This window comes from Magnolia sinica, chromosome 8, assembly GCF_029962835.1.
Source record: "Magnolia sinica isolate HGM2019 chromosome 8, MsV1, whole genome shotgun sequence".
Taxonomy (NCBI): domain Eukaryota; kingdom Viridiplantae; phylum Streptophyta; class Magnoliopsida; order Magnoliales; family Magnoliaceae; genus Magnolia; species Magnolia sinica.
The window spans coordinates 58,266,216-58,291,966 of NC_080580.1; the positions used below are offsets into that span (position 1 = coordinate 58,266,216).

General features: G+C 37.7%; 1 protein-coding gene and 1 long non-coding RNA gene across 7 annotated transcripts in view; both read left to right on the forward strand.

Moving 5' to 3' along the window:
- Window positions 1–14,041, forward strand: part of LOC131253351 (uncharacterized) — a 54,226-nt gene extending 40,185 nt beyond the window's left edge. For 3 of the 4 annotated variants that reach the window (XM_058254318.1, XM_058254320.1, XM_058254322.1), the window contains 2 exons: window positions 9,414–9,696; window positions 12,917–14,041. In XM_058254318.1, coding sequence (XP_058110301.1) covers window positions 9,414–9,696; window positions 12,917–13,665 — 1,032 coding nt within the window. In that variant the 3' untranslated portion in view covers window positions 13,666–14,041. The remainder of the gene's footprint in view (window positions 1–9,413; window positions 9,697–12,916) is intronic. The other variant, XM_058254321.1, reaches the window with a different exon arrangement.
- A 931-nt stretch (window positions 14,042–14,972) lies between these two features.
- Window positions 14,973–22,739, forward strand: LOC131253352 (uncharacterized). Of its 3 annotated transcripts, none has more exons than XR_009175107.1 (4): window positions 14,973–15,578; window positions 17,444–17,494; window positions 17,570–17,629; window positions 21,970–22,739. It is a non-coding gene; the product is annotated as an uncharacterized LOC131253352 (long non-coding RNA). The 3 variants fall into 3 exon arrangements; XR_009175106.1 differs by lacking the exon at window positions 14,973–15,578 and adding an exon at window positions 15,586–17,204; XR_009175105.1 differs by lacking the exons at window positions 14,973–15,578; window positions 17,444–17,494; window positions 17,570–17,629 and adding an exon at window positions 19,799–20,472.
- The last annotated feature ends 3,012 nt before the right edge of the window (window positions 22,740–25,751 follow it).

The window sequence follows — 25,751 nt, forward strand, 5'->3', positions numbered from 1 at the left end:
CCCATATAATGATCATCAAACCATAGAGATGCAGGAACTGGGGCCAAAGCTTTCTTCCTCATTTGGTATACTCTGTATCAACCACATTAATATCCTCTTACATTTCTTGTTTCATAAATTCCTCTTGAGCTAAGGTACTATCGCATTTCTTTCTTATTTGTTTTATCCATATACTTCATGATTTTCCTTCGGATTTTTGGAGTAATTTTGTCACATGCTCTTGCATTTGACCTTGGTATTTGTACAAGGTGTTGCTTGTGCCATGGAACTCACATACCCACATAAGTCATATACTATGTGAGTTTTTTCTGTAGCATTATGATTGTGCCTGTACTTCCAACCAGTGTTTCAAATAACTCTCGTAGCGTAGCTTAGTCGTAGCATTACGTAGAGTAGCTAAATAGCATAAATCCCCTGTAGCGTATGCTACAGGGGTCGTAGTACGCTACAGGGGTCGTAGTGTATGCTACAACTATACATTGTTTGTGGTGTTTGTAGCATTTGTAGCATACGCTACAATTTTTGGTTTGTTTTGTTTTTAGCTTTGTTTGTTAATAATAATGTAAAACTCACATCACATCATGAAAAACTTAAAATGTAAGGTTAAAATCTAACCCTTTTTATTTATTTATTTATACTCTCACTTAAAATGGTGGTGAGCCTTTTTTAAAGTTGGTGTGAAACTCATACATTAAAAAACCTTTAAAACTAAACTTAAAAGAAAAAGGGTTTTGAATGTATTGATGAAATCTGTATTGTAATTAATACCCTTAAGTCTTAACCTATGGGTTTTTTTTATTTCTTTTTTCATATTCGCGAGTTGTTATTTTTAGTTTCAATTTTAGTTGTTATTAGAAAGTTGTTGATGTAATAATTCTTTGATTTGGTTTATAACTTTATATATCCGGATTGGCTTTTGATATGTTATAATTAATAACTTTTTTGAACATGCTTATACTTAAAAAAATGAATAATCTTTTAGGCATTTATATATTTTTCGGCCTTTTTTCTTATTATTTATCGTGTTTTCCCTTTTTTTTTTTAAAAAAAAAATAAAAATAGAATATCATGTAGAAATATCGTGTGGCACACGCTATGCTATTTACGCTACACGCTACCACTATTTAAAAGATTGCTTCCAACCTGGGTGTTTCGTTTGGGTTTCAAAGAAGAAGATTGGGAAGAAGAAGACATGGTGTATTGGTGTTCTAAGTTCTAAGATGTAAAAACTAAATAGTATAGAATAAATGAGAGGGAGAGGGAGAGTGTTACACACTTACACTAGTAATAAAAGAGAAGAAAGGGGGAGACCAGGAGAGAGAGCGAGAGAGAGTTACACATGCTAGTAGTGATTAGTGAAAGAGAAGAAAGGGAGAGATAAGAAAAAGAGAGAGGGAGTTAGAGTTACACTTATACTTGTAGAGAGAGAGAGAGAGAGAGAGAGTTACACAATTATATGAAAAAACTTTGAATCTAAAGTCTTCAATCTCGTCCACTACAACTACATTTATGTCATCAAATTTATTTCTCTCAAAGTAGGGCACTATTGCATTTATTTCTTGTTTGTTTTTCCATATACTCCACGATTTTCATTCGAATTTCTAGAGTAATTTTGTCACATGCTCTTGCATTTGACCTTAGTGTATGTACAAGGTGTTGCTTGTGCCGTACAATGCCATCGGAACTCACACATAAGTCACATGCTATGTGAGTGTTTTCCGTAGCACTATGATAGTGCCTGTACTTCTAACTCGGGTCATTCGACTTGGATTTCAAAGAAGAAGATTGGGAAGAAGAAGACATGGTGTATTGATGTTCTAAGTTTTAAGATGTAAATGGCTAAAGAGTATAGAATAAATGAGATGGGAGGGAGAGAGGGAGCATGTCACACACTTAGTAGTAGAAGAGAAGAAGGGGGATTGAGAGAGAGAGAGATGCTGATTGGGCATATCGTTCTATTATGCCAATTGATGACTTTTGAGATCTTTCCCTACTAGTTTTTTCTCATCTTGTTGAAAAGGAACACAATAAACAACATTTTTCTTAGGATGAGTGATGCAGGACACATGATTTAATGCTGGCATGCAATGTGAAGATTATGAAAGAGTCTATAAAGTAATTCAATTAACAAAAGATGCTAACCTACCAATTAATTAAGAGTAAACAATAGGAAATAAAATATGATTTAACCTAAATGACATGCTCGCATGATAAGAAATCACATAAATCAATTAAAACTAGGACCAATGGAAGGATAGAATTTCCAATTTAGCATAGACACGTTCCACACTCAATGGACAGATTTGTAGGTTTTATGATTAGGGTTAGGAAAGGGAAAAATATGAAATTAGGAAAATTAGGGCTCATGGGAATTGAGAATTTTGAAATTAGGGTTTTTAAAATTGGAGAAAATAAGAAATTGAAGATTTATGGTTTAGAAGGTTGTAATGGAAAGGAAAAGGGGAAGACGAGAAGAAGAATACCTATCGAAGAAGAGGGAGGAAGGATGTAAGATGAAGAATACCTTGGGAATCCACTACCAAACAAGCTTCTACCATTCCACAATTTAATTGGAAGGGAGGTTTTTTATTTTTTATTTTTTATTTTATTTTTAAACCCTAGAAAACAATGAGGAAAATTTCTTCACATAAGAGCTTTTTTTTTTACTCCTCAAATCTCTACTAGGGTTGGAACTCCACCCTCCCTATGCTTTTATAATAAAAAATTCGGAATTAAAATCCAGCATAATTACAACTATGCCACTCACTCAAGTAAAGTGGCCCATCATCCAAAATAAGAGAACTAAAACATATATTATCAATCTCAACCATCAAATAACTCCTAAAAATTGCAAAAACCATAAAAAAGCAAGATCATAGTCCAAGGGGCCTAGATCTAAAAGATTTGCTGGCCCGATGGCCTGATCGACACGATCCAATGGTCGGATCGACAAGAAATAGAAATTCTATGACTAAAATGATCTCTTATGCAACCAACATGCATATCCCAAGGTGGGGTCTTTCTGATGCACGTCCAATGCATGTGGGGTCGTCAAAATGGCCTGGCGGGCCTCATCTGGAACTCGTCTTCCATCCACAAAGAAAGCTGCACTGATGCAGGTGGTCGCCTCCGTCTCTGGTACATCCGAGTAGGTCCTCTGATGTCCCTATAAATTCCCCTCGGCTGAGGAGATTTCGCCTCTGGCGAAATAAAGCTGTAGCGATGCTCGAGGAGATCCAGGTCTCGGCATTGAAGTTTTGCCTTTGTGATCCACGTACTGTCTGATTTTGGTCTGCCCTTCCCCTTGACAAGGTACTCCTGGTAACCGCCATGTTGTGTGGAAACCGCTTCTTCATCTAAGATATCATCCATCTCTCCTCTTTTTATAGGTATGGATGGTACGGATGGTAAAGGTTGAGAAGAGGGGTCAGGTAATGGCCATGGGTTTTGGGACAGGTTCGGGCATCATCATTAAAGTTCATGTGAGGGTTAGGGGAATGCCCATGAAACGGTACAAGATCTTCCACATTTAATACCCATATTAGGTGGAAGACCTATCAAGTAAACATTCGAACACAGTCTTTAAAGATTTTATATGGTCCAGTGTTACGGGCCTGTAATTTTTGTATGGTTCTTTGTGGAAACATTTTTGGATGTATTTTAATCATGACTTCATCACCCATAACAAACTCTTTTAACTTATGGCGTGAGTCATCTCCACATGCAAGTCATGCATATGTTGTGTAGATGCGTGTGCAGACTCTGAAGGCCTATGGAACACAGACATGGGTATGCAATCTATAAGGGGTTCTAGGCTCATCTACTTGTCTTTCCAAATCCACCTCCTCCCCAGGACTCATTTGATCATGATGAAGGTTTGGTAGAGTCAATGTGTGAATGTTTCACACGGGTGTAAGCTCATTCGGTATGTCCTTTGGAATAACAACATTGGACACCTCCAATACTGGACTCACCTCAGATAGTAACTCTACACTAACCTTGGGTGTAACCAGTGTTCGAAATATCTCTGATATTATCTTTATTTCTAGCTCAGCGATACTAATAATACTGGTAGCGATACCGATAACACTAGTAGTATTAGAAATTCCATGTATTAGCATTGTATCGCTAAGTATTGCCAACGTATCAATATTGCTAATGTAATCACCAATATTTTCAACTATGTAAATTCTAGGTGTCGCTTGTATTGCCAATGCATCAATATCGCCAATGTATCGCCAATATTTTCAACTATGAAAATTCTAAGTAATGCGTGTATCGTAAGTGTATCGATGGTATTTTAATAATAAATTTTCATTTCAAATTTTTTTTTTTTTTTCATAGGCACATGGTTGTATATAGTGTTCAATTTGTCATTGATAATATCTTGATATTATCGATATCGCAACATGCGCGATATTGAGACCACAATCTTTCGTTTCCTTTCCAATTGTTGATGATTTCTTGGTGAAATATCATGTGTTGTTAATATTTTGCAATATCGATGGATGTTTGGATGGAAGGTTGGATGGTTAAATAGGCCGGATGGGATGGTTGGATTGATTTCTAACAACAACACATACTTTCAAGGCCCCATTAAATGGAAACTTGTTATGTATGCATTCTTTTTATTTATAAATATGCAAATATGTCCATTTTAACATATCCTGAAGTTTCGCTGAAAATTCCACCGTTTTTTCCCATGTTTCCTTGCATTTCCGGTTATCAGTGATATTATTGGCAATATCGATATTGTTTCTGTATCCCTGGCTTGCGAAACTTATAGCAATACCGATACTTCGAACACCGAGTGTAACCTCAGGTGGCATCTCCATAATAATCATAGGTGTGACCTCACTTGCCAGGTATGCATACAACGTCAAATCAGTCTCTCTTTCAGACTCTTTGACATTAACTATAGGAAGAGACTTAAGCTGGAGTTTCGTCACATCTTCAAGACCAAATGTCTTGACGTCCTCCTTTTTAGGGATGCTTTTCGGCGGGAGTGAATTCAAGACAATCCTTTTGCCTCCATATAGAAACGAACATGTATTCGAGTGACCGAATAGTGTTGCGTCTATGTCATATAACCAAGGCCTGCCCAAAATGATGTGGCCTATATCCATATGCAAAATATCACACCACAACGTGTCCGTGTAGGAACAAAACTGGATGGGAATAGGACAACGCTGAGAAACCAAAATTAAAGATGCATCAACCTATGAGACTTGATAGGGCTGAGGGTGAGGAACGACTAGCATACCTAAGCGGTCCACGGTGCGAGCAGATACCACATTGATGCAACTGCCACTATCAATGATCACCTTGCAGTTTTTGCCACCACACTTGGTATAAGTGTGGAAAATTGAATCCTTGCGCCAATCATCACTTTCTACAATTTGGCTTAAGGAGCGGCTAATAATTGCAAGTGGCACAGTCTCAACTTGTTCCCTTACTTGTGATGAGACATCTTCCCGAGCCTCGGGGTTTACTTGAAGGGAGGCTTCAAGCCGATTGACATGCGCATTGATCACAGTTAATTGAGTTGTGGTGGTCCTATTGTGCGCTTCAATAGCCATTAGACGGTTGTTGATAGTGTTAAGGGCCTCGTCAATCTTCTCTAGATTCATAGTGGGATGTAGACCAAAACCACATCCAGAATGAGTGGGGGCATACACATGGTAACTCTGAAAGGGAAACTCTAGGTCCTAGGACAATGATAAAACTAACCTAGAGATCAAGCTGGACACACCAACTAGAAAATTCAGCAAGCCACTGTCCTCAAATATTATGTTGAAAATTCTGCAGGGTAGTAATCTGAGGGTGCCAAATTGAAAATTCAACAATGTGATACCCTGAGATTTCTATGTTGAAAATTCAGCAATGGTATAAGTGGAAACGCTAGCTGAAAATTCAGCAATATGATACTCAAAAAAATAAAATAAAAAATAAACCAGCAATATGATCCTATATGCAATGAATGTTCTACTAACCCTAGATGTGACTCTAACCTAGATGCAACACAAAAATCCTATGCTAAACCTATGCTTTGATACCAAATTTGATGCAGAACACATAATTTAATGCTAGCATGCAATGTGGAGAGTATAAAAGAGTCCATAAAGTAATTCAATTAACAAAAGATGCTAACCTACCTATTAATTAAGAGTAAACAATAGGAAATAAAATATGATTTAACCTAAATCACATGCCCGCATGCTAAGAATCACATAAATCAATTAAAACTAGGACCGATGGAAGGATAGAACTTCCAATTTAGTATATGCACGTTCTACACTCAATGGACTTATTTGTAGGTTTTATGATTACGGTTAGGAAAGGGGAAAATCTGAAATTAGGAAAATTAGGGCTCATGGGAATTGAGAATTTTGGAATTAGGGTTTTTAAAATCGGGGAAAATAAGAAATTGAAGATTTAGGGTTTAGAAGGTTGTAATGGAAGGGAAAAGGGGAAGACGAGAAGAAGAATACCTTTTGAAGAAGAGAGAGGAAGGATGCAAGATGAAGAATACCTTGAGAATCCACTACCAAACATGCTTCTACCATTCCACAATTTAATTGGAAGGGAGGTTTTTTTTTTTTTTTTTTTTTTTTAAAAATTTTATTTTATTTTAAAAACTCTAGAAAACAATGAGGAAAATTCCTTCACATAAGAGAGCTTCTCTCTCTCTCTCTCTCTCTTTTCTTCTCAAATCTCTATTAGGGTTGGAACTCACTCAAGTAAAGTGGCTCATTATCCAAAATAAGAAAACTAAAACATATATTATCAATCTTAACCATCAAATAACTCCTAAAAATTACAAAAACCATAAAAAAGCAGGATCATAGTCCAAGGGGCCTAGTTCTAAAAGATTTGGTGGCCTGATGGCCTGATCGACAAGATCCAACGGTCGGATCGACAAGAAATAAAAATCTTATGACTAAAATGATCTCCTAAGCAACCAATATGTACCATCCCAAGGTGGGGTCTTCCTGATGCACGTCCAATGCATGTGGGGTCTTCAGAATGGCCTGGCAGGCCCCATCTTGAAATCATCTCCCATCCACAAAAAATGCTGCACTGATGTGGGTGGTCGCTTTCGTCTCTGGTACATCCGAGTAGGTCCTCCGATGTCCCCATCAGAGAGAGAGATGGAGTTAGAGTTACACTTATAGTTGTAGAAGAGACTAGAGAGAGAGAGAGAGAGAGAGAGAGAGAGAGAGAGATACACAATTATACAAACACAAATACACAATTACATAAAAACAAGTTTGAATCTAAAGTCTTCAATCTTGTCTTGAATCTTGTAGTTGTAGTATTATAGAATGTAGATCGTTCAAGTTAGGGTCTTGAACTCTTAATTCTTGAAATTTAAATCGTGTAGTTGTAACTTGTAAGTGGTAAAAATGTCTTGAATCTTGTAGTTGTGTGATGAGTGTAGAATGTAAGATGAATGAATGTAAATTGTAGAGAGAGAGAGATAAAACTGTATATTATGAATGATTAGAATGTAGAATGAATGTAGAATTTAAAATGAATGAATGTAGACTAGAGAATGTGGAATGTAGAGAAAGAGATAGAAATGTATGGAATGAAGATTATAATGTAGAATGTAGAGAGAGAGAGAGAGAGAGAGAGAGAGAGAGAGAGAGAGAGAGAGAAGATGTATGGAATGAAGAGAGAGAGAGAGAGAGAGAGAGAGAGAGAGTTACATAAAGAAGTTTGAATCTAAAGTCTTCAATCTTGTAGTTGTAGTCTTGTAGAATGTAGATTTTTCAAGTTGAATCTTAAACTCTTGATTCTTGAAAGTTGAATCTTGTAGTTGGAAGTTGTAAAAATGTCTTGACTCTTGTAGTTGAACAATGAGTGTAGAATGTAAAATTAATGAATGTAGATTGTAGAGAGAGAAAAATGTATATAATGAAAGATTAGAATGTAGAATGTAAAATTAATGAATGTAGACTAGAGAATGTAGAATGTAGAGAGAAATTATTAGAATGAAGATTAGAATGCAGAGAGAGAGAGAGAGAGAGAGAGAGAGAGAGAGAGAGAGAGAGAGAGAGAGAGAGAGAGAGAGTATAATGAATGTAGTCTATGTAGATTGTAGAGATTAGAGAATGTAGAATTTAGAGAGAGAGAGAGACAATGTAACTATTTAGGATGAATGGATGTAACTATCTAGAGAGTGAATGTAAGAGAGATAGAAATGTAGAAACTAGAAAGAGATAAATGTAGAATGAGAGAGTTGAAACTTGAATGAGATAGGAATGTAGTTGTAGTCTTGTAGAATCTTCAATGCATTCTTGCTTCTTGAATCTTGATTGAAAGTTGAAAGTAGGAAAGTTGGAGCCTTGGAAGTTGGAACCTGCCTGAGAGTTGAAAGACGAAACTTGAAAGTAGGTTAATGTAAGAGAGATTTGAAAGTATGAGTAAACGAGAGTATTGGAGTGAATGGAAGTTGCAAATGGGGGGATTTGAATGCCTTTTTATAGGCAAGAAGTCGTTGTTTTGCAAAAAAGTAAAAAAATTCCAATGGTCAGATTTCTGACCGTTGGCACAAATGCAATCGCATATGCTATATCCGATTGCATATGCTCACATATTTGGAATATGCAATTGCATATGCTTACTGGTCGCATATGCCATTTCCTTATGAATATGCGATCGCATATTCGCATACGCGATCACATTTGATAACTGGTACAATTAGAGCTTTACCAAACAGTCTATTTTCAAAATAAGAGCTTTAGGGCTGTATCAGCCCTATATTGGTGCTGATACAGGTTGATATGGCCTTTTTCCTTTCAAGATAGCCTGATTCACCCCGCATGTCGTGTATCAAGGGAAGCCGACAAGGTTACCATATGCCCGAGACATAATCGTTTATTAAAACAGTGTAGTGTCCTTTGATCTTTTAGCCGATCTTTGCCCTAGTTTGTGTTTTGGGTACAGGATTGGAACGGGATCTTGTTGAGGTTTTGATCCTGGGTTGGGACTGTTTATTTATTAAATCCGCATAGCACGGTCAACTTAATGACTTTTCTAGCCATGGTAGGAAGTCTATCATGTTGTTTTGTGATGAGAATGCGAGTTGAAACTGATAATCATTACAATATGATGTTAAAACTCTCTATGATCTGATCTTCATGCAAGCTAGTTTCCTACATATTTTGAATTTCCTTTCTTCTGTGTGAAGGTTATTGTTGTTTAGTGTTCGATACTGTTGCACATGTCTGCTTTAACTTTCTTAATTTAATGATGATCTGTCTTGCTTAAAATATGGATAAGAAGTTCTCATTTACTGCATCACGTTACTTGTATAATGCTCCTTAGCATGTTCTTGTAGATGTGCTGCCATCTTGATGGTTAATTTGATTCATCACGGGGAGTAAAACAGTTTTACTTTTTAACAGGCTTGTCGGGGTCCTAATGCCTCTGGTGGCAAGGGTGGGAGCAACAAAATTAACAAGCGTGTTGTCCTAGCCTTTGTAAAACGAGCATTAGCAAGATATCAGAAGTTTGAAGAATCTGGAAAGAGCTGCTTTAGTGAGCCTGCATTCAGGGATATGTTCCTTTCTCTTTCTTCCTATAGCAATGACACTGAATGTGTGGATGCTGTCACAGATGGGGAGGCTGCTAATCCATATGCTGACACTCCTGCTCGACCCTCAGAAATTAGGACTTCAGGTACTGCTGGTAATGTCTTTTGCAAGAATCACTGGGCATTAGTATATGTGCATACATATATGTGGAAAATGATAACAAGAAACCAGTTGCATCATAGGTTATTATCAGTGTTTCAAATAGCGCCCATAGTGTACGCTACGTAGCATAGCGTGGCTGTAGCGCTATGTAGCGTCCTAAATAGCGTAAATCCCCTGTAGCGTACGCTACAGGGGTTATAGCGTATGCTATAGCTACGTAGCGCGTAGCGTATGTAGCATAAGCTACAATGTATTTTTTTACTATTTTATTTTTTATATTACTTTTTTCATGTTTTCTTTGTATCTAATGTTGAGGAATGTGACACTTGTATTGTACTTGATACTTTTAACCCGTGTGATTTTTATTTCTTTTCATAATTGTGACTTCAATTAGATATTATTAATTAAAGTGGTTTGCTTAGAAAATTGTTGATGTGATAATTATTTGATTTGGCTTATAAATGTGGATTGGCTTTTGATAAATGATAACTAATAAATCATTTGAACATGCTTATAATTGATAAAATGAATCATCTTTTAGGCGTTTTTATATTTTTCTTTTCCTTTTTTCCACTAATTATTATATTTGTCCTATTTTTAAATTAAAAAATAGAAGTATTGTGTAGCTTATGCTACACGCTATGTATGTATGCTACACGCTAAAGAGGGCTGAGCGCTATGCATCACGCTACCGCTATTTAAAAAACTGGTTATTATGCAGACATTTCCATTTTGATATGTGGACAGTCCAATTATCATGCTGAACTTCCACTTGGTCTGGTTCATTCTTCATATGACATCTTGCAGAAGTCAAATGATCTGACGAATCCTAAGCATCCGGTCAATTGCTTGCAAAATATGGATAATGAAGATATCTATAAAATAATAGGTCCAATCATTAAATAGAGTCATCCATTGAGTGGTCACATGCTGGAAAGAATCAATAGCGGATGCTAACCATCTGGCTTGTGGCTTTCAAAACAGACAATTATGACATGCCTGTGTTTGAATCGTTAGGATCATCCAAAAAATTCAAAATTTTCACGGTGGCAAATGGAGTAGTGTCTGGACTGACCGAAAGGTTTGTATTGATGATCAAATTGTTCATTTGTCTACATACAATTAGTTGCATTGAACCCTATGATGTAGCTGGTTGCTAGTGATCCTCCCTTTATATGTGGTCATCATCATCATTGTAACCTCGTTCTAGTCATCATCATCATAGTCTTGTCCTAGATATTTGGAGTTGGCTTTTCTATTCATCTATTGCCAATCATTCATCTATTGCCAATCATTCCTAAGGCATTCTCCTGATAAGTGAATGAGCCTTCTTTTCCCTTTTTAACACCTTGATCCAAGTCGCTGTAGGTCTTCCTCTCATTCTCTTTTTGGCTCTTCATCCTTGACCAATGTTTACCCTCCTTACCTGAGCCATCTCCTGCCTTTTTGGCCATGACATCTATGTGGCACATGACAGAATGTTCTTAATCTGCTATTCCTAATTTCACATCTCATCGGGACTACCAGGCAGCTTTGAATGACTTAATTCTTAGTTTAACCTTCCTTGTCTTCCCTCACATGGAAGATGGATCTCAATTTCATTGTTTATAAGATGATCTCTGCTCATGCTGCCTTCTAACTTCCCAATAGTCTACCCCATTTATGAATGCATATGTATATGTATGCATGATGCTAAAGAAATCACGCCGGTCCGATGAGCCCAACCCTTTCAATTTGGCCCATTTTTCGCAGCCATCCTATTTGTAGGAGCCATAAATTTGGATGGTTAGCATCATGAGTATAACCCTTTCAGTGTAGGCCATTTTTCACAACCATATACTTTTAAAAATCACACCAATCGGATGAGCCTAACCCATTTAATGTTGACAATTACTTATAACCATCCGTTTCTTTTTCCAAGCCATAGATCAGATGGTTAGTACATAAGTCCGACCCTTTAAATGTGAGCCTCTTTCTTCTTCTTTTTATTTTTTATGTTTTATTTTTTTTACATCCATCCTTTTTTTTTTACGAGCCATAGATCTGATGGTTAGCCACTGGTGCTGCAGGCACACGCCTGAGGTAATCTCCTTGTCCAAGGACCAGGCAAGGGTAACATTCCCAAAACGCCCGGGCGTGTGCCTGGCTATGCCTTCGACAGCCCCTGACTATAGCTTGCCCCCAATGATACAAATGGATGAACGGTCCAAACGATTATTAGCTGTGCAACATGTCACTTAAAAGAATTGGGGATATTGCTAACGTCCCCATGAAGGTGGATGTTAGCGTTTCTCACATGTATATGTATATGTAGGGGTGTGCTTACATGGTATTGGTACCACCACTTGTGGTGTTACTGTGCTGTTGTTGGGCCCTTGTGGTTTGTGCATCTAATTTGCTCTGTCCACTGTGTTAGTCCCTCACGTTCAGCACAACCCAAAAATCAGGGTAATCCAAGACTTAAAGCAGTTCATGCCATAGGGAACAATGTCAAATCATGCATAAAACCTTTAAATTCATGTGGTGTGGTCTACCTGAGCTTTGGAATGGCCTGATTTTTGGTTTGTTCCTTCATCCTGGTAGGGCATGTATGATGAGTGGCTTAGATGACATATACACAACATGGTGAGTCCTACAAACCCCTAAACAACTGTCCCCTATGGTGTGGTTCACCCGACCCCAATGGACAAGGTGTATCAGTTGCACACCATGTGGGCGTTCAAATAGCCAGGTACTAATGCCACGCCCACACCCATACCCTTGTGCTGTGTGCATATGATTTGCTTTGTCTGTCATGTGAGACCCCCCCCCATGTTCATTGTAGGTCCTGAAGATCAGGCCAATCCAAGATTCAGGTGCCACACCATAGAAGGCAATCACAAATCATGCCTAAAACCTCTAAACTCACATGGTGTGGCCTACTTGAGTTTGGATTGCCTGATTTTTGTGTCCCTTCATCCTAGTGCCTCTCTCCTTTGAAAGGCAAGTTGGGCTTGAACAGGAGACCTCATTGTTATACCATAGGGTTTCTACCATTTAGCTATGGGCTCAAACCCATGATAGAGCGGATTTTATTTTGGGCCTATTGTTGTTATATGTATTATCTTTACGTCCAATGGTGTTTAACTGGTCAAGCTGCTTCATCTCTTGATAAATTGATATTGTTGTTATATCCATTTTTGGTGGTTGACTCATTATTGCTTCTTTTGCAGCTCCTTTTGGTTCGCATAGCACCTGTCTGAATTCACAAGCAGGGCAGAAAGTAGATTCTAATGACAAGTACTCTTCCGATGCTTCTCAATCAGCCAACCATTTACCAGAACAAACATTTGTAAAGGAGGACATGTGGTCAAATAGAGTGAAACAGAGGGAGTTGTTGCTTCATGATGTTGTTGGCAGTGCAGGTGGTACTTCTCTGAGAACCACTTCGGGTCTTGGAAGTTCACTTGTAAGTGGTACTAAAGGAAAGAGGAGCGAAAGAGAAAGAGATGGAAAAGGGCACAACAGAGAGCTATCTAGAAATGTCACTGCTAAAGTTGGCCGGCCATCTTTATCCAATGTTAAGGGTGAAAGGAAGTCTAAAGCGAAACCTAAGCAGAAGACAACTCAGTTATCTGCTTCTGTCAATGGCCTTCTTGGCAAGGCTTCAGAACAGCCCAGAGCAACATTGCCTCCAGTAACCAAATTGCGTGATATGCCTATTGTTGGAAATACCAAAGCGAAGGATGAATTTGGGTTGGACTCCATGTGCGATGCATCAAATGATCCTGAAGCCCTTGATTTGTCCCATTTGCCATTACCTGTGATGGATGATCTAGTTGTTACTGAAGACCTCGATGGACAAGCTCAGGATTTGGGCTCATGGCTGAACAACTTCGACGATGACGGATTGCAAGGCCATGATTTCATGGGCCTAGACATTCCAATGGATGACCTTTCAGACTTGAACATGATGGTTTGAAGTCGGCCTTTTTGTATATAGTTCTGTGAATTATACGAGTTAAGAAAATATTGGTGCTGTTTTCATGAAATGACCAATTACATAGAGTTACTGTTTGGCAGCCAGATCGGTTATTAGGGTATATGTATTCTTTTGGGGACTTCCGCAGAAGTTGAGCCGGGAGTAAACCTTTTTGGCCAACGTGAGATTTGCTCATGTTTCGATTGAGCAATCTTGACTGTAAAGATCCTGTTTTCCAGTGTTCAAGCTAGCAACTGTAGCCTTGATATCATTGCAAGCATTATGTCCTGATTGTAACATTTACTAATTGAAGAAACAGTGCCAATTGTACATACATTTTATATCTCAATAAAATCGGGCTGTTTATTTGCTGCAATTACTTCTTGCAGATGTGTACCAGCTTTTGGCTTTTTCTTTACATTCCCGTGTTGCTTTTGATATTTGCAGATATACTTTTTAATACTAACATTGTTTCTTACTCTCATGACTATTGTTTCTAAAGAGGAAAATTACACACTTTGTGAAGATGAGGTTTAAACGATACTTAAGATCGTAAGATTCCTAACCTGGTTTCTATTGAGCAGAGTAGGGCAGCTTTTCATTTCTCACATCTCACCGGACATTTAGCTTGCTGAACTAACACAAATTTTTTTTTTTTCTTTTCTATAGTTGAAATTCAATCCCGCTGATATCCTTTGTTTTACTTGGTATCAGGTAATAGAAATGCTGAGGAGATCTGCACCAAGAAGATTGAGGAAGATTTTAGTGGCGCATGCGTGTGAGCTCCAGTTGCGTGGAGGAGATTGAGGAAAATCCTCATGGCATGTGTGGCATCTGGTACATTCATCAGGTTTCAGGACTGAGAACTAGGTTTTGTAAAACAAATTATGCTACTTTACCCATTCAGATTGATTATGGACCATTTCTTTTTGTTTTTCTAACCATCCATTTGTTCTCATGCACATTAGGGCCAGCAACGAGCAGACCAGCCTGCTTCTTTGGTCTGGCTTTTTTGGCCCCCACCTGATGGCTGGAAGATGTCATATGTGCCATTTTGGCATGTGTGCTGCAAAGATCTTACTCATTCTCCTTTGCTGCATCTCCTTCGCATTTCTCACCAGGGAAATCATCATCATCTGAGCCTTATCCCAACTAATTGGGTTGGCTACATGAATCCTTTTCCGCCATTCCACTATCAAGGGCCATAACTTCAGTTGGACCATAGGTCATCGATTCTTTTCTTACTACCTCCACCCACATCCTTGTGGGCCTTCCCCTTGCCCTTTTAGAGCCTTCTGCAGTTCTTGGTTTCTGTTGCATGTGAGTGACCAAACCATCTAATTTTACTTTCCCTTATCTTAGTACTTGTTGGTGCTACTCCTAAATTCCCTCCAATGCATTCATTTCTAGTTCTATTCTTGTCTTGCCTCTCATTAATCTCAACATTCTCATTCTAGCTACACATCTTATGTACATGTTCATCAACTGCCTAACATTCTTTCCCGTGGAGCATGGCTGGTCTTATAGCCATCCTATAGAATTTCCCTTTCAGTTGAGTGGTACACGACGATCACATAGAACTCCTGAGGTGTATCTCCATTTCTTACACCTTGCCTAAATTCTATAGGGCAAATCAACCTCTTCACTCATGAATTATTGACCCAAGATATCGAAAGTGGTAGTTTTGGGAAACTTCGTGGTCTCTCTACTCTCCATTAACTGTGCACGTATGGGACAGTAGGTATTAAGCAAAAATCCATTATTTATATTGGCCGGAGTTTTACTTGATTATGGATGGTGATATTGCTTCAGGATCCGCATAGTAGGGTTGAGCTGGTATGGAGAACTGATGATTGTTATGCATTCTCTATGGATGGGTTGGAAATGAATTGCACTGCCCTCATTATTTCATGGTAGATAAACTACTGCGCTCATGTTTGGATGCTTGCAGTAAAATTTTTAATCAATAGATACTGTTTACTGGATGATTGTTATGCATTTCTTATATGGATGATTTTTATGAACTGATGATTGTTATGCATTTCTTTTATTAACTGATGGATGATTGTCATGTATTTCTTCTATGAATGATTGGATGATTGTTATGCATTCCTTCTATGGATGAGTCGGTTGTTTCATGAAACGAATTGTACTGTCCTCTTCATTTCATGTCAGATAAATTGCTGCGCTCATGTTTGGATGCTCGTGGTAAAGTTTTTAAACATTAGATGCTGTTAATTCATTACTCCAGGCCATATCTGGAGACTAGCGATGTGAATTGCCTATTTTGCTTTTGAGTTTAAATGGGGTAGCAGAGATGATAATCATCGATATATTCATGACAGTTACTGTGATTGCACTGGTCTAATCAGTTTGTCAAATCTATTGAGAAAACACAAGTAATTTCCTGTCCAATTGGTTTGTTGAATCTGTTGATTAAAAAACATAATTACTGGTTCCATTCGGATTGTTGAGTCTATTGATCAACCTGTATCTGGGCTGGGTCAAGGATTTAAAAATCAGTTTTGTATCGGCCGATATGGGTGAATTGTATACGTATTTGCACATACAATACGTGACATGGGTCTTTATGGGCCCATGTTGGAAATATGATACTGTATCAGCCCAGTTCCTGACTTTACAGTTTTCTGATGGACTATCTCCATTTCCTGCTACATCAAGCATACCAGTTTCAGAAGCCCTGAAGTGAGAATTCCAAACTATGTTCAACAGAAAGAATGAGCTAGTTTTAGGGAGAAACACAAACTGTCTTTTACAAAACCAATATCAATCAACCATATTGAAAAATTATGAGCTGACATGTATTTATGATTTTCTCAATCCAAAAGAAACCCTAATGTAATCCTAACCATCAATTTTCTCTAATCCTAACAATTTATTTCAACAAACCTATAAAAATGACAAAAAATCCCTTAATCTCATTACACCCTTATAGGACTTTGGTAAATGGACCATAACTCAAAACGGTATACATGATCTTGGTCATTTTGGAAAGCTAACTCAATATGTTTTCAAAAGGGATGAATTTCACGTCTTCAGACATTGTTTGATACCCCAAAAGTGGTCCGTAGATAAGTGGCAAAATAACCTAGGCTGAGTTAGAATTCATTCAAGTAGACTCTTCATGTGGAACCTTACAAAGGTGGTCCACTCTTCGCAGAATCACAAGCTCCCAAGGTTAAAAAAAACGACGATCCATGCTCGATGGACTGAAAATCTAGGCCTTTGAGGGTCATGATCATGGGCTATTCGATGAATGAGGCTGCATCAGACTCCTCGGGGTGTAAAAAGCTCATCCTTGAGTTTCGTTCCAAGGGAAATCTCAAATGAAGTATACACGACAGGAATTTCGAAATGGATGGTTGCAATCACTTTGAGATTTTGCTATGTGGCATGAAGTTCTTTGGCAAGTTTTGGGTGACATTTGTATCTGTTTATGGATGGAAATGCTATGTTCATTTGTCAGAGTTGTCGTGGAAACAACCTTGTGATATCTATTGGTGCAATTCTAGATGAAAGTGAGTACTCCTTTATGACAAACTCAGATGCATTGTCTTTGTTGTTCTCATGAGCATTTTCATCAATGGTTTTTACCAATTTCTTTAGGTTCTTTATTGAAAGTTGGACCCTTATTGATGTCATGGTCCATGTTAAAGAAATGACCTTTTAATGATTTCATGGTCCTTGTTGAAGATCGGGCCTTTGTTGAGATCAATAATATAGACAATACTCATTGTGCTTTTCTTTTTTATTGTAGATTTGCTCTCCCTGGAGGTTTATATATTTGACAGGCTTATCTGCATTGAAGGTCGGTTCTTTGTCAAGGTCTTGATATTCACTACATGTCGATTTGCTCTCAAATTCTTGGTTGTCTTGGTCACAGGATGAAACTTCAAGCTGTGCAGGGTGTTGGGTTAAAGATTTCCACTTGCATTTGTAGAAGGTTGTTCCCTGTATGTTTGGTTGAAAGATCAATTTGCGATTTGAAGAATTTGACCTCTTTCCGATTATGGTTTACTTGCTCAGCATTTGAAATATTTTTATCAATTTGTCTATGACCTCTAACTTGTGGAGCCGTGGCAGTGTATAGATGATTGAATGGTGACAAGCTTATGTTCATGAGAAGAGAGAGGTAGAAAGGGAAGGACTATTCTGATGCCTAGAGGGATCAGCCATAATCATGCCTCTAATACCAAATAATATGTCTGTTTGTCGAAACAAATGACTGTAGCCTCGTGTGTTGCGGAAACCTACCGAAGTCAGTGTAAGGATAGATATAATTCAGAATCAAGCAAGTAGCTCAGTGATGGATTGACAAAACTGACTATGAGAGGTACGTGAGTGGCTCGGCAGGATCAAGCATAAACCTTCAACACGTTGAACACACTCTTTTTTGAAATTTAGGGACAAGACTCAACCATTCTCTTACAAAATCAATAGAATCAACTATATTGTAAAATTATGAAATTACATGTATTTATAATTTCCTTAATTTTCTCATACCAAATGAAATCCCAATGTAATCCAAACAATCATCTCTAATTGTAACCATCTATGTTTTCAATAGAACTTTTAAAATGAAAAAATTATCCTTAATCCCGTCACATTCTTATAGACCTTTGGTAAATTGACCGTAAGTCGCTCGAATGGTGTGAAAAAAAAAATTGATGATCTTGGGCTCATGGAAAAGTAACACAATAGGCTTTTAAATGAGACTAATTTTGCATTTTTAGACACTGTTTGATACCCCTGCCAGATAAGTAATGAAAATACTAAGGGATACTTACATTCTTCTATCTAGATGACTAAAAACTAAGAGAATCTCTCAACGCAAAATATGCCGAGTTGGGAATCACTCAACTAGAGGGCTCTTCAAGTGGGAGCCATGATGGTGTGGTCCAATCTTCACATGAATATGATCATGGTCCTCCAAGGTCAGAAGTGATGATCCACACTCGATGGGCTGACATTGCGTGCCTTTGAGGATCATAATCATAAACTACTCTGATCAATGGTGGAGAACAATTTGACCCTGATGCATGCTTTCATTAATTTCCTCTTTTTTGTGTGTGTGTGTGTGTGTGTGTGTGTGTGTGTGTGTGTGTGTGAACATTAACATGTGTTATGTAAGTTTGGAATTGACATGTTTTCTTGCAAACATAGCTCCATTAGAGTAGCAAGTCATTGCATTATAAATCATGGTTCACGATTACATGGTCCCATTCGCTTTTTTTCTTTTTTGAAATGGTAAGAGGTGCCATTACTACGTCATCATTCTCTTAGGGGCCATTTGGATGGGAATAAATGGAGGTAAATGGCTTCTGAGGTGCTTTTGGATGCATGTAAATGCATAGAAATGAAATGAATTGGGAGTAAATAGGCCTGCAAATGAAATCTGCTCTCAGAGAAGAGATTCAGAAGTAACTGTGGTGAAATGCCTTTTTGGGCTTCCTCGGAGAGTCGTATGAGTAAACAAAGGTGTCAATAAGCACATGTCCAATTATTGGCTACATCACTAAAATCAATAGAACGGTCCAAACTGTCTAAAGGTTGGCCATCCAAATGGATGGTTTAAAAACGTTTGGCAAGTTGCTTTTTTGTGATCCTTACATTTGTGTCCCACCCGAGGCTTGAATTTCCTCATTTTTGGCTAGAGTATATATTTTAATGGGTTTATTAAATTCATTTTGTCAAATATCACACATGTACACTAATTTGGGATATTAAAGCTAGTTTGGGATATCACATGTTCTTGTGAATATATTGAAAATTTCCAATGCATTCCAATTCCTCCCATTTACTCCTTTCCAAACTGAATATTTGGATTTCAAAAGCATTTCATTTACTCCCATCCAAACACAATTGAGGAATTCATTTACTCCCAATTCATTTATACCTCCAAGTCCATTTCCCATTTACCTCCATTTACAAGCTCCCAAACGAGCCCTTGAATCATTTCAGCAATATGGCTTCTTGACCTATGAGTACTCAAGTGGTCAGAAGTGGGTGTCATTAGGTTGACTGGATTTATGTACACATAGATGATTGTAATTTGTGCAGTTCCTTCTATAGTTGAAATGTGTGTGTGCAGTTTACCAATGAGCTATGAGTAGGGACCCTGTCCAAAAGGGAATATGTTTTAAACATTCTGCGCAATTTTGGCATTCTTTTCTCATCTGTTGCTGATGTTTTGGATGTGGCTTTTAAAAAATAAAAATAAAAAAATTGTTTCTTGCTTCGCCTGCACTCTTTGATCTTTTACTCTATTTAGATAGATCTTAGTAGCATTAACCTTCTTTCATTTGAGTTGTTACTGATTTTGAAATCTGCTCCTTTGTTGGAAATTACTACCCACTTCTGCCATATTCCAGACCATTTTTAACACTTTTAGTTTGTGTGGCGTAATCATTTTGTTCCCTTTTGGGGTTTTTAGATGTCACTGGATTTCTTAGTTATTGATGTACAAGAGTTCTGGTTTTTTGTTGTTCCAAAAGTATTTTATTTAATTCTCGTTCTTTGCTCATTTTGTCTTTTCTTGTGCAACACCTTCCTATGCTACATGGGGCACACTTGGGCAATAAGAAGCAACACGAGCAAAGGACGAGCATTGTAGAGATGAGGATGTTGAGATGGATGTGTCGGACGATTCAAGAAGTTGGAAGGATAAAATCAAGAATGAGGTCATTCGATGCGCAACCTGAAAGTAGTCCCACTCGGAGATGCATAATGACGGAGGACTGATTGAGACAGTTTGACCGTGTTCAAAGTACACTTGAGATGGCTTTGGTAAGAAAGAGAACTTTTTAAAAAATTGTAGGGACTTGGATTGATGGTTTTTGTTCACTTAATGTGGATAGGTCTTAGGGAGGATTCGGAGATGCGTAATGACGGAGGACTGATTGAGACAGTTTGACCATGTTCAAAGTATACCTGAGATGGCTTTGTTAAGAAAGAGAACTTAAAAAAAAAATTGTAGGGACCTGGATTGATAGTTTTTGTTCACTTAATGTGGATAGGTCTTAAGGAGGATTTTGATTAGGAAAACATGATTACTAAAGCTGATCCCAGATAGTTGGGAGAAGCCAATCCCAATTATCTGGTAAAATAGGATTATGTGGTGTGATGTACTATGGATATTTGTAAATCTGGACTTTAGCCTGGAATAATTGTTGACTTGTCCATCCTCTTGGGGGACGTGATGATTCAGTGACTCAAGTGGATGAAAGCATGTAAGTTCTGCTTCTCTATTATTTAATTTTATAGAAAATAGGTAGAAGAAAATCAATACAAACAACACCCCCCCCCACCCCACCCCCCCCCGGCAACCAAAAAAAGAAAAAGAATGATAATAATAAAAAATTTCAAGGGAAAATGTCTAAATTATGGTAAGTTTCTTTTCTTACCATAATAATTGTCGAACTTGGCCATCCTCTCGGGGGACATGATGATTCAATGACTCAAGTGGATGAAGAACATAACTTCCGCTTCTCTATTATTTAATTTTATAGAAAATAGGTCAAAGAAAATCAATGCAAACTCCTTTAAATTAAAAAAAAAAGGAATAGAAAAGAAAAGAAATTCAAGGGAAAATGTCTAAATTATGATAAGTTTTTTGAACCCCGAAAATAATGAATGGTAGGGAAATTCCTCACTCAAGAAAAGGAAAGTTCCTGCATCACATTCAATCATGTGCACCCGTGAATTCAATGATTTATAATTCATTGTCCAATCAAAACTAAGGCGCAATTTTTGGTTTCCATTGCATATGACCAAAACCATCTCATCTTATTACCTTACGCTCCTAGGTTCCCTTGAATGCATTATTTCTAATTCTATCCTTCCTTATCTTCCCACTCATCCATCTCAACATCCTCATTTCAGCGACACTCATCCTATGGACATGTTGTTCTTTTAACTGCCCAACATTGTGTACCATAAAGCATGGCTGTCTTATACTATCCTATAAAATTTCCCTTTTGAGTTTGGGGTACATAGTGATCACATAAAACACTAGAGGCACATCTCCACTTCTTCCACCCACCAAATCAATAGTCAATAATCATATAAGCTTAATTTTTGGTTCATCATATGTTTAAACTGGGTACCATAATTTGGACAGTTTAATTTGACTATTTGTATGCCATGTGTGCAATTTCTCTGTAATTTATAAGTGCCTGCCATATCATCCATTTCACTCTGGCAGAGTATCAAAGTTTTTCCCTTTCTTATTTGACTATTTCTTTTTCTTAGTTTAGCATAGGATATGTTTTAACCAATTTTCAGGTTGTTGGGGATCCGCAAGATGTCAGACCACGTGATACCTGTAAGCTTCCACAAGGTGTTCATCTTCATTTTCACACACATTGATAATATTAAATGTTGCAGAGCCATGTTCATATCATCGTGTGCCTTCCAGAACTTGCTAAGACCATTACAGTGTTGGGGATGCTGGAACCTATTCCTCTTATTTCCTTGACTACATGGAGTGAAGATCTGAAAGAGGGCCTTGGAAATGTGTGGGTTTCCATCATTGGCGTGCCCATGCAATGGAGTGAAGCTGGATGAAAGAAGAGGAGGCGAGCTGAAAATGGAGGTCCACTCGAGGATAAGGAAGGGCAGGAGGTTGAAGTTGAATATGACATGGCTTGGACAAGGTTGCCTCAAATGAAGTTTGGAAATATTTATCTGCTGATAATTGAACCCTTTCGAGATTTTGGAAATCAAGGAGACGATGTGGCAGGTAGTCTCTAGCATTGAGATTCTGAAATCCATGCGGGCCCGAGTGGGACAAATGCTGGTTTTAGTGAGTCATGTGGGCCATGCTTGAATAGCACCAGGTTGTGAGGTTGAACCACAGCCAGTGAGTTCGCAGGGGAATCATTACTAATGTTTCCAAGGATGTTATATCTCTGTTTGACGTGTTTAAACACTTCATTTCACAAAGGAATTTTGACTCTCATGATTCTGTTGTGTTGTTAGCAGCTCAGGATCCTTGTGACAGTCTGTATTTGGATAATTTAAATAAAGTTAATGTTTCTCTCTCCCTCTCTCTCTCTCAAAAAGAAAAAGGAAAAAAAAAAGAAGATAGGGAAAGGAGGAAGACGGAATGCCTTCTGAATCTCTTTAATCCAAGAAGAGGAATTTGATAGGACCTCTCTTTTTTTCCATAGGGGCAATGGGAGGGGTGGGAGTCTTATGAAGTTGAATATCAAGAATTTAAGAGTGGTTCGAAACGCAAGGACTGACTTGGAGGTATGTTTTGTCAACATAACTAGATAGATGACTCCCTTCATTCACAAGACAAGCATTCCATAGAGAGGAGGCATATTCAAGTCTGCTGATGTTCCATTATCGAAGACGAGGCATATGCAAGTATGTTGATTGGATTCTGGAGACCAACATCACAGCTTTGGAGTTGACGATTCACGTCTGATTCAGAAGATAGTGAAGGAATTACCCCTGATGGATCCATCCTTGGCTTTCGTGGAAGAAACTCTTCAGTCTCAGCTAACATTTGTCTAGAAATGTAAATGGACTCGAGAGTCTTTTTAGTATCTTGGAGGAACGGGATGGTGAGATAGCATGAATAGTGCTAGATAAAATTTAAGTGGGACAGGAGTTCCAGATCTCAGAAAGCTTGGTAAATTATGAGGGAAAAGACAAAAAGGAGCACCAGAGACTCTCGGGTAGAGATGGCACTGGTAGGGTCGGCCCATGGGTCAACTTGCCTAATCCACTTCTGAGGTGGGTACAGGCTAAGCTAAACGAGCAGTAGGTTGGCTTGGGCTAGAAATCAAGGCCCATTTAAGTAAATGAGTCGGGCTTGGGTAAAACCGTACAGTACCAAACCCCCGTATAAGAAATCGATGGGCTGGGCTAGACAACCCAACCTGACCTCACCAAAAGCTTGAAGCAAAATAATAAAAGACACACATACATATGACGTATGTGTGAATATATACTAACTCGACCTGACTGCTAGCTACTATACCTTTAGCTTCATATCTCATCTTAACCATGGGTTGTTCCAGGTTTTATTTCCACCATTTCAAGCCCCAAGTGGAAATACACATAGGATTGGGTCTCAAGTGCTTTCATATGCATCTTATCTAATGACGTTCCTCATCTGGAAATACAAGAATTTAGGATTGAGTAATGATGGGCTGTACGTGGTTAATATCTTCTAACAATGGTCCCAAGTGAAAATACACATCATTACGATCAATGGGCCCTGTCGAGAAATAATATGCGACTATGATATAATAACGATGGTTCAACATGGTTAAGAAGATCATGTGATACTGGTCGGTGTGTGGAATATGGGCTAGGATCAACTCACTATAGTCCCACGTTACGATCATCTAACGATTCCCGTGTGAACATGCAAGTTGTTAAGATTGACTAAGTGTACATTGGTTAAAGCGAGAATGGAATAGATTTTCCTCCATCACATGCAATTCGTATGCACCAGAGACAAGGATGAGGGAAAATGGAGTGATTTTCTTAGAAAATTGGGGAATATGGAAAAATTATATTCTCTTATCAAATTGGGGAACCAAAAACTTTGATACTATGGAAATGTGTGATTGATGATATGCAATTACCGTGGTAAATACCTTGGCTAGTTTCCCCTATTATCGTGTGTTGTGCATTTTTTTGCATAGGTCCAGTTACATGAGTTGTGGGTCCCTACTATTTAGTGGGATGGAAAGAAATAAAAAGGGCGTTTGCTCTAGAAGTTTTTGTAGAAATGTACCGAGTGAAAGGAAGAGAAGAAAAAGAATAAAAAAATGAGATAGAAGAAGAAAAAAGAAAGTTAAGGTTTCTTGGTGCCAAGGTTAGGATTTAAGAGGAGATTTTTGATAGCTTCTTTCTCTTTTTTTTTTTTTTGCTGTCTCCGCGAATTTGTTCCTCATAGCAGCTATCTTTTTGAATTTTTTTGTGCTTTGAAAAGGGGTTCTTGTGATGAAAAAGTTTGCGTTTCTTGAAGCACCAAAGAGGTAATTTATATTGGATCTTTCATCCTGTAATCTCTCAATTTTTTGACAAAAGACTTGAGAAGAATATTGTATTATCTTATTCTATAATAGATTTTATTTGAATTTACCCTTTTTTTTTTCCTTTACTTTGGAGGTTTTTCATGTAAATCTTGCATTGTGATTTGATAGCGTAGTTTAGGCCATTTTATTTTGTGGTTTTATTTTTTTTTTTTTAAAAAATTTTGTGATACCTATGTGAATTTTATATTTCAGTTTGATTAACATAGAAGGGAAGTGGGTCGATTCTCGACAAGTGGTATCAGAGCCAAGGTAGAAAGCTTAATTGTTTGTGAAATTCCTTGTTTGTCAAGTGTGAATTGAATTGGAGGCAAGCATTGCAAATAGAATGGTTAGCTTTGCTCTAATTAGATGATTTAACAATTCAAAATGAAGGATTTTATGTTGTAAAGATTTGTATCTCTAATTAGATGATTTAACAATTCAAAATGAAGGATTTTATATTGTAAAGATTTATATGGACTGGTTGGAGCTGATGAAGACAAATTAAAGGACATGTCGAGTGAGGAGTGGAAAAAAAAGAAGGAAAACCATTAGATATATTTAATAATAGTTGGATGATATTGTTTTTCACCACATGTCAAATGAAACTTTTGCTCATGTCATGTAGAAATAACTAGAAGCATTATATGAAAGAAAACCATTAGGAACATGGTTTTCTTAATTAGAAAGCTTTGTAAATTCATATTTTAAATAAATGGGATTCTATTGCTAAACATTTGAATAAGATGCATAGTATTCTGAACTAGTCGACCACTATGAAGATTGTGTTGGATGATGAGACCTGTGTTCTTGGTAAACAGTCGCCCGAGCTTGGTCACTGCGACCCCCGTTGTGAGGAGGCACCCCTTTTCCTGAAGTTATGGGACTATTTTTCTGAGTTCTTTAGAGAGAGTTGTCTCGTGCCCCTAGGTATTCTCTACCTACTCATTTGTTTTGTTTTCAAGTATAGGTACCTTTTTGTTTAAGATCATTTGAGCTTTTCCTGGGAGTATGATATGGGTTATT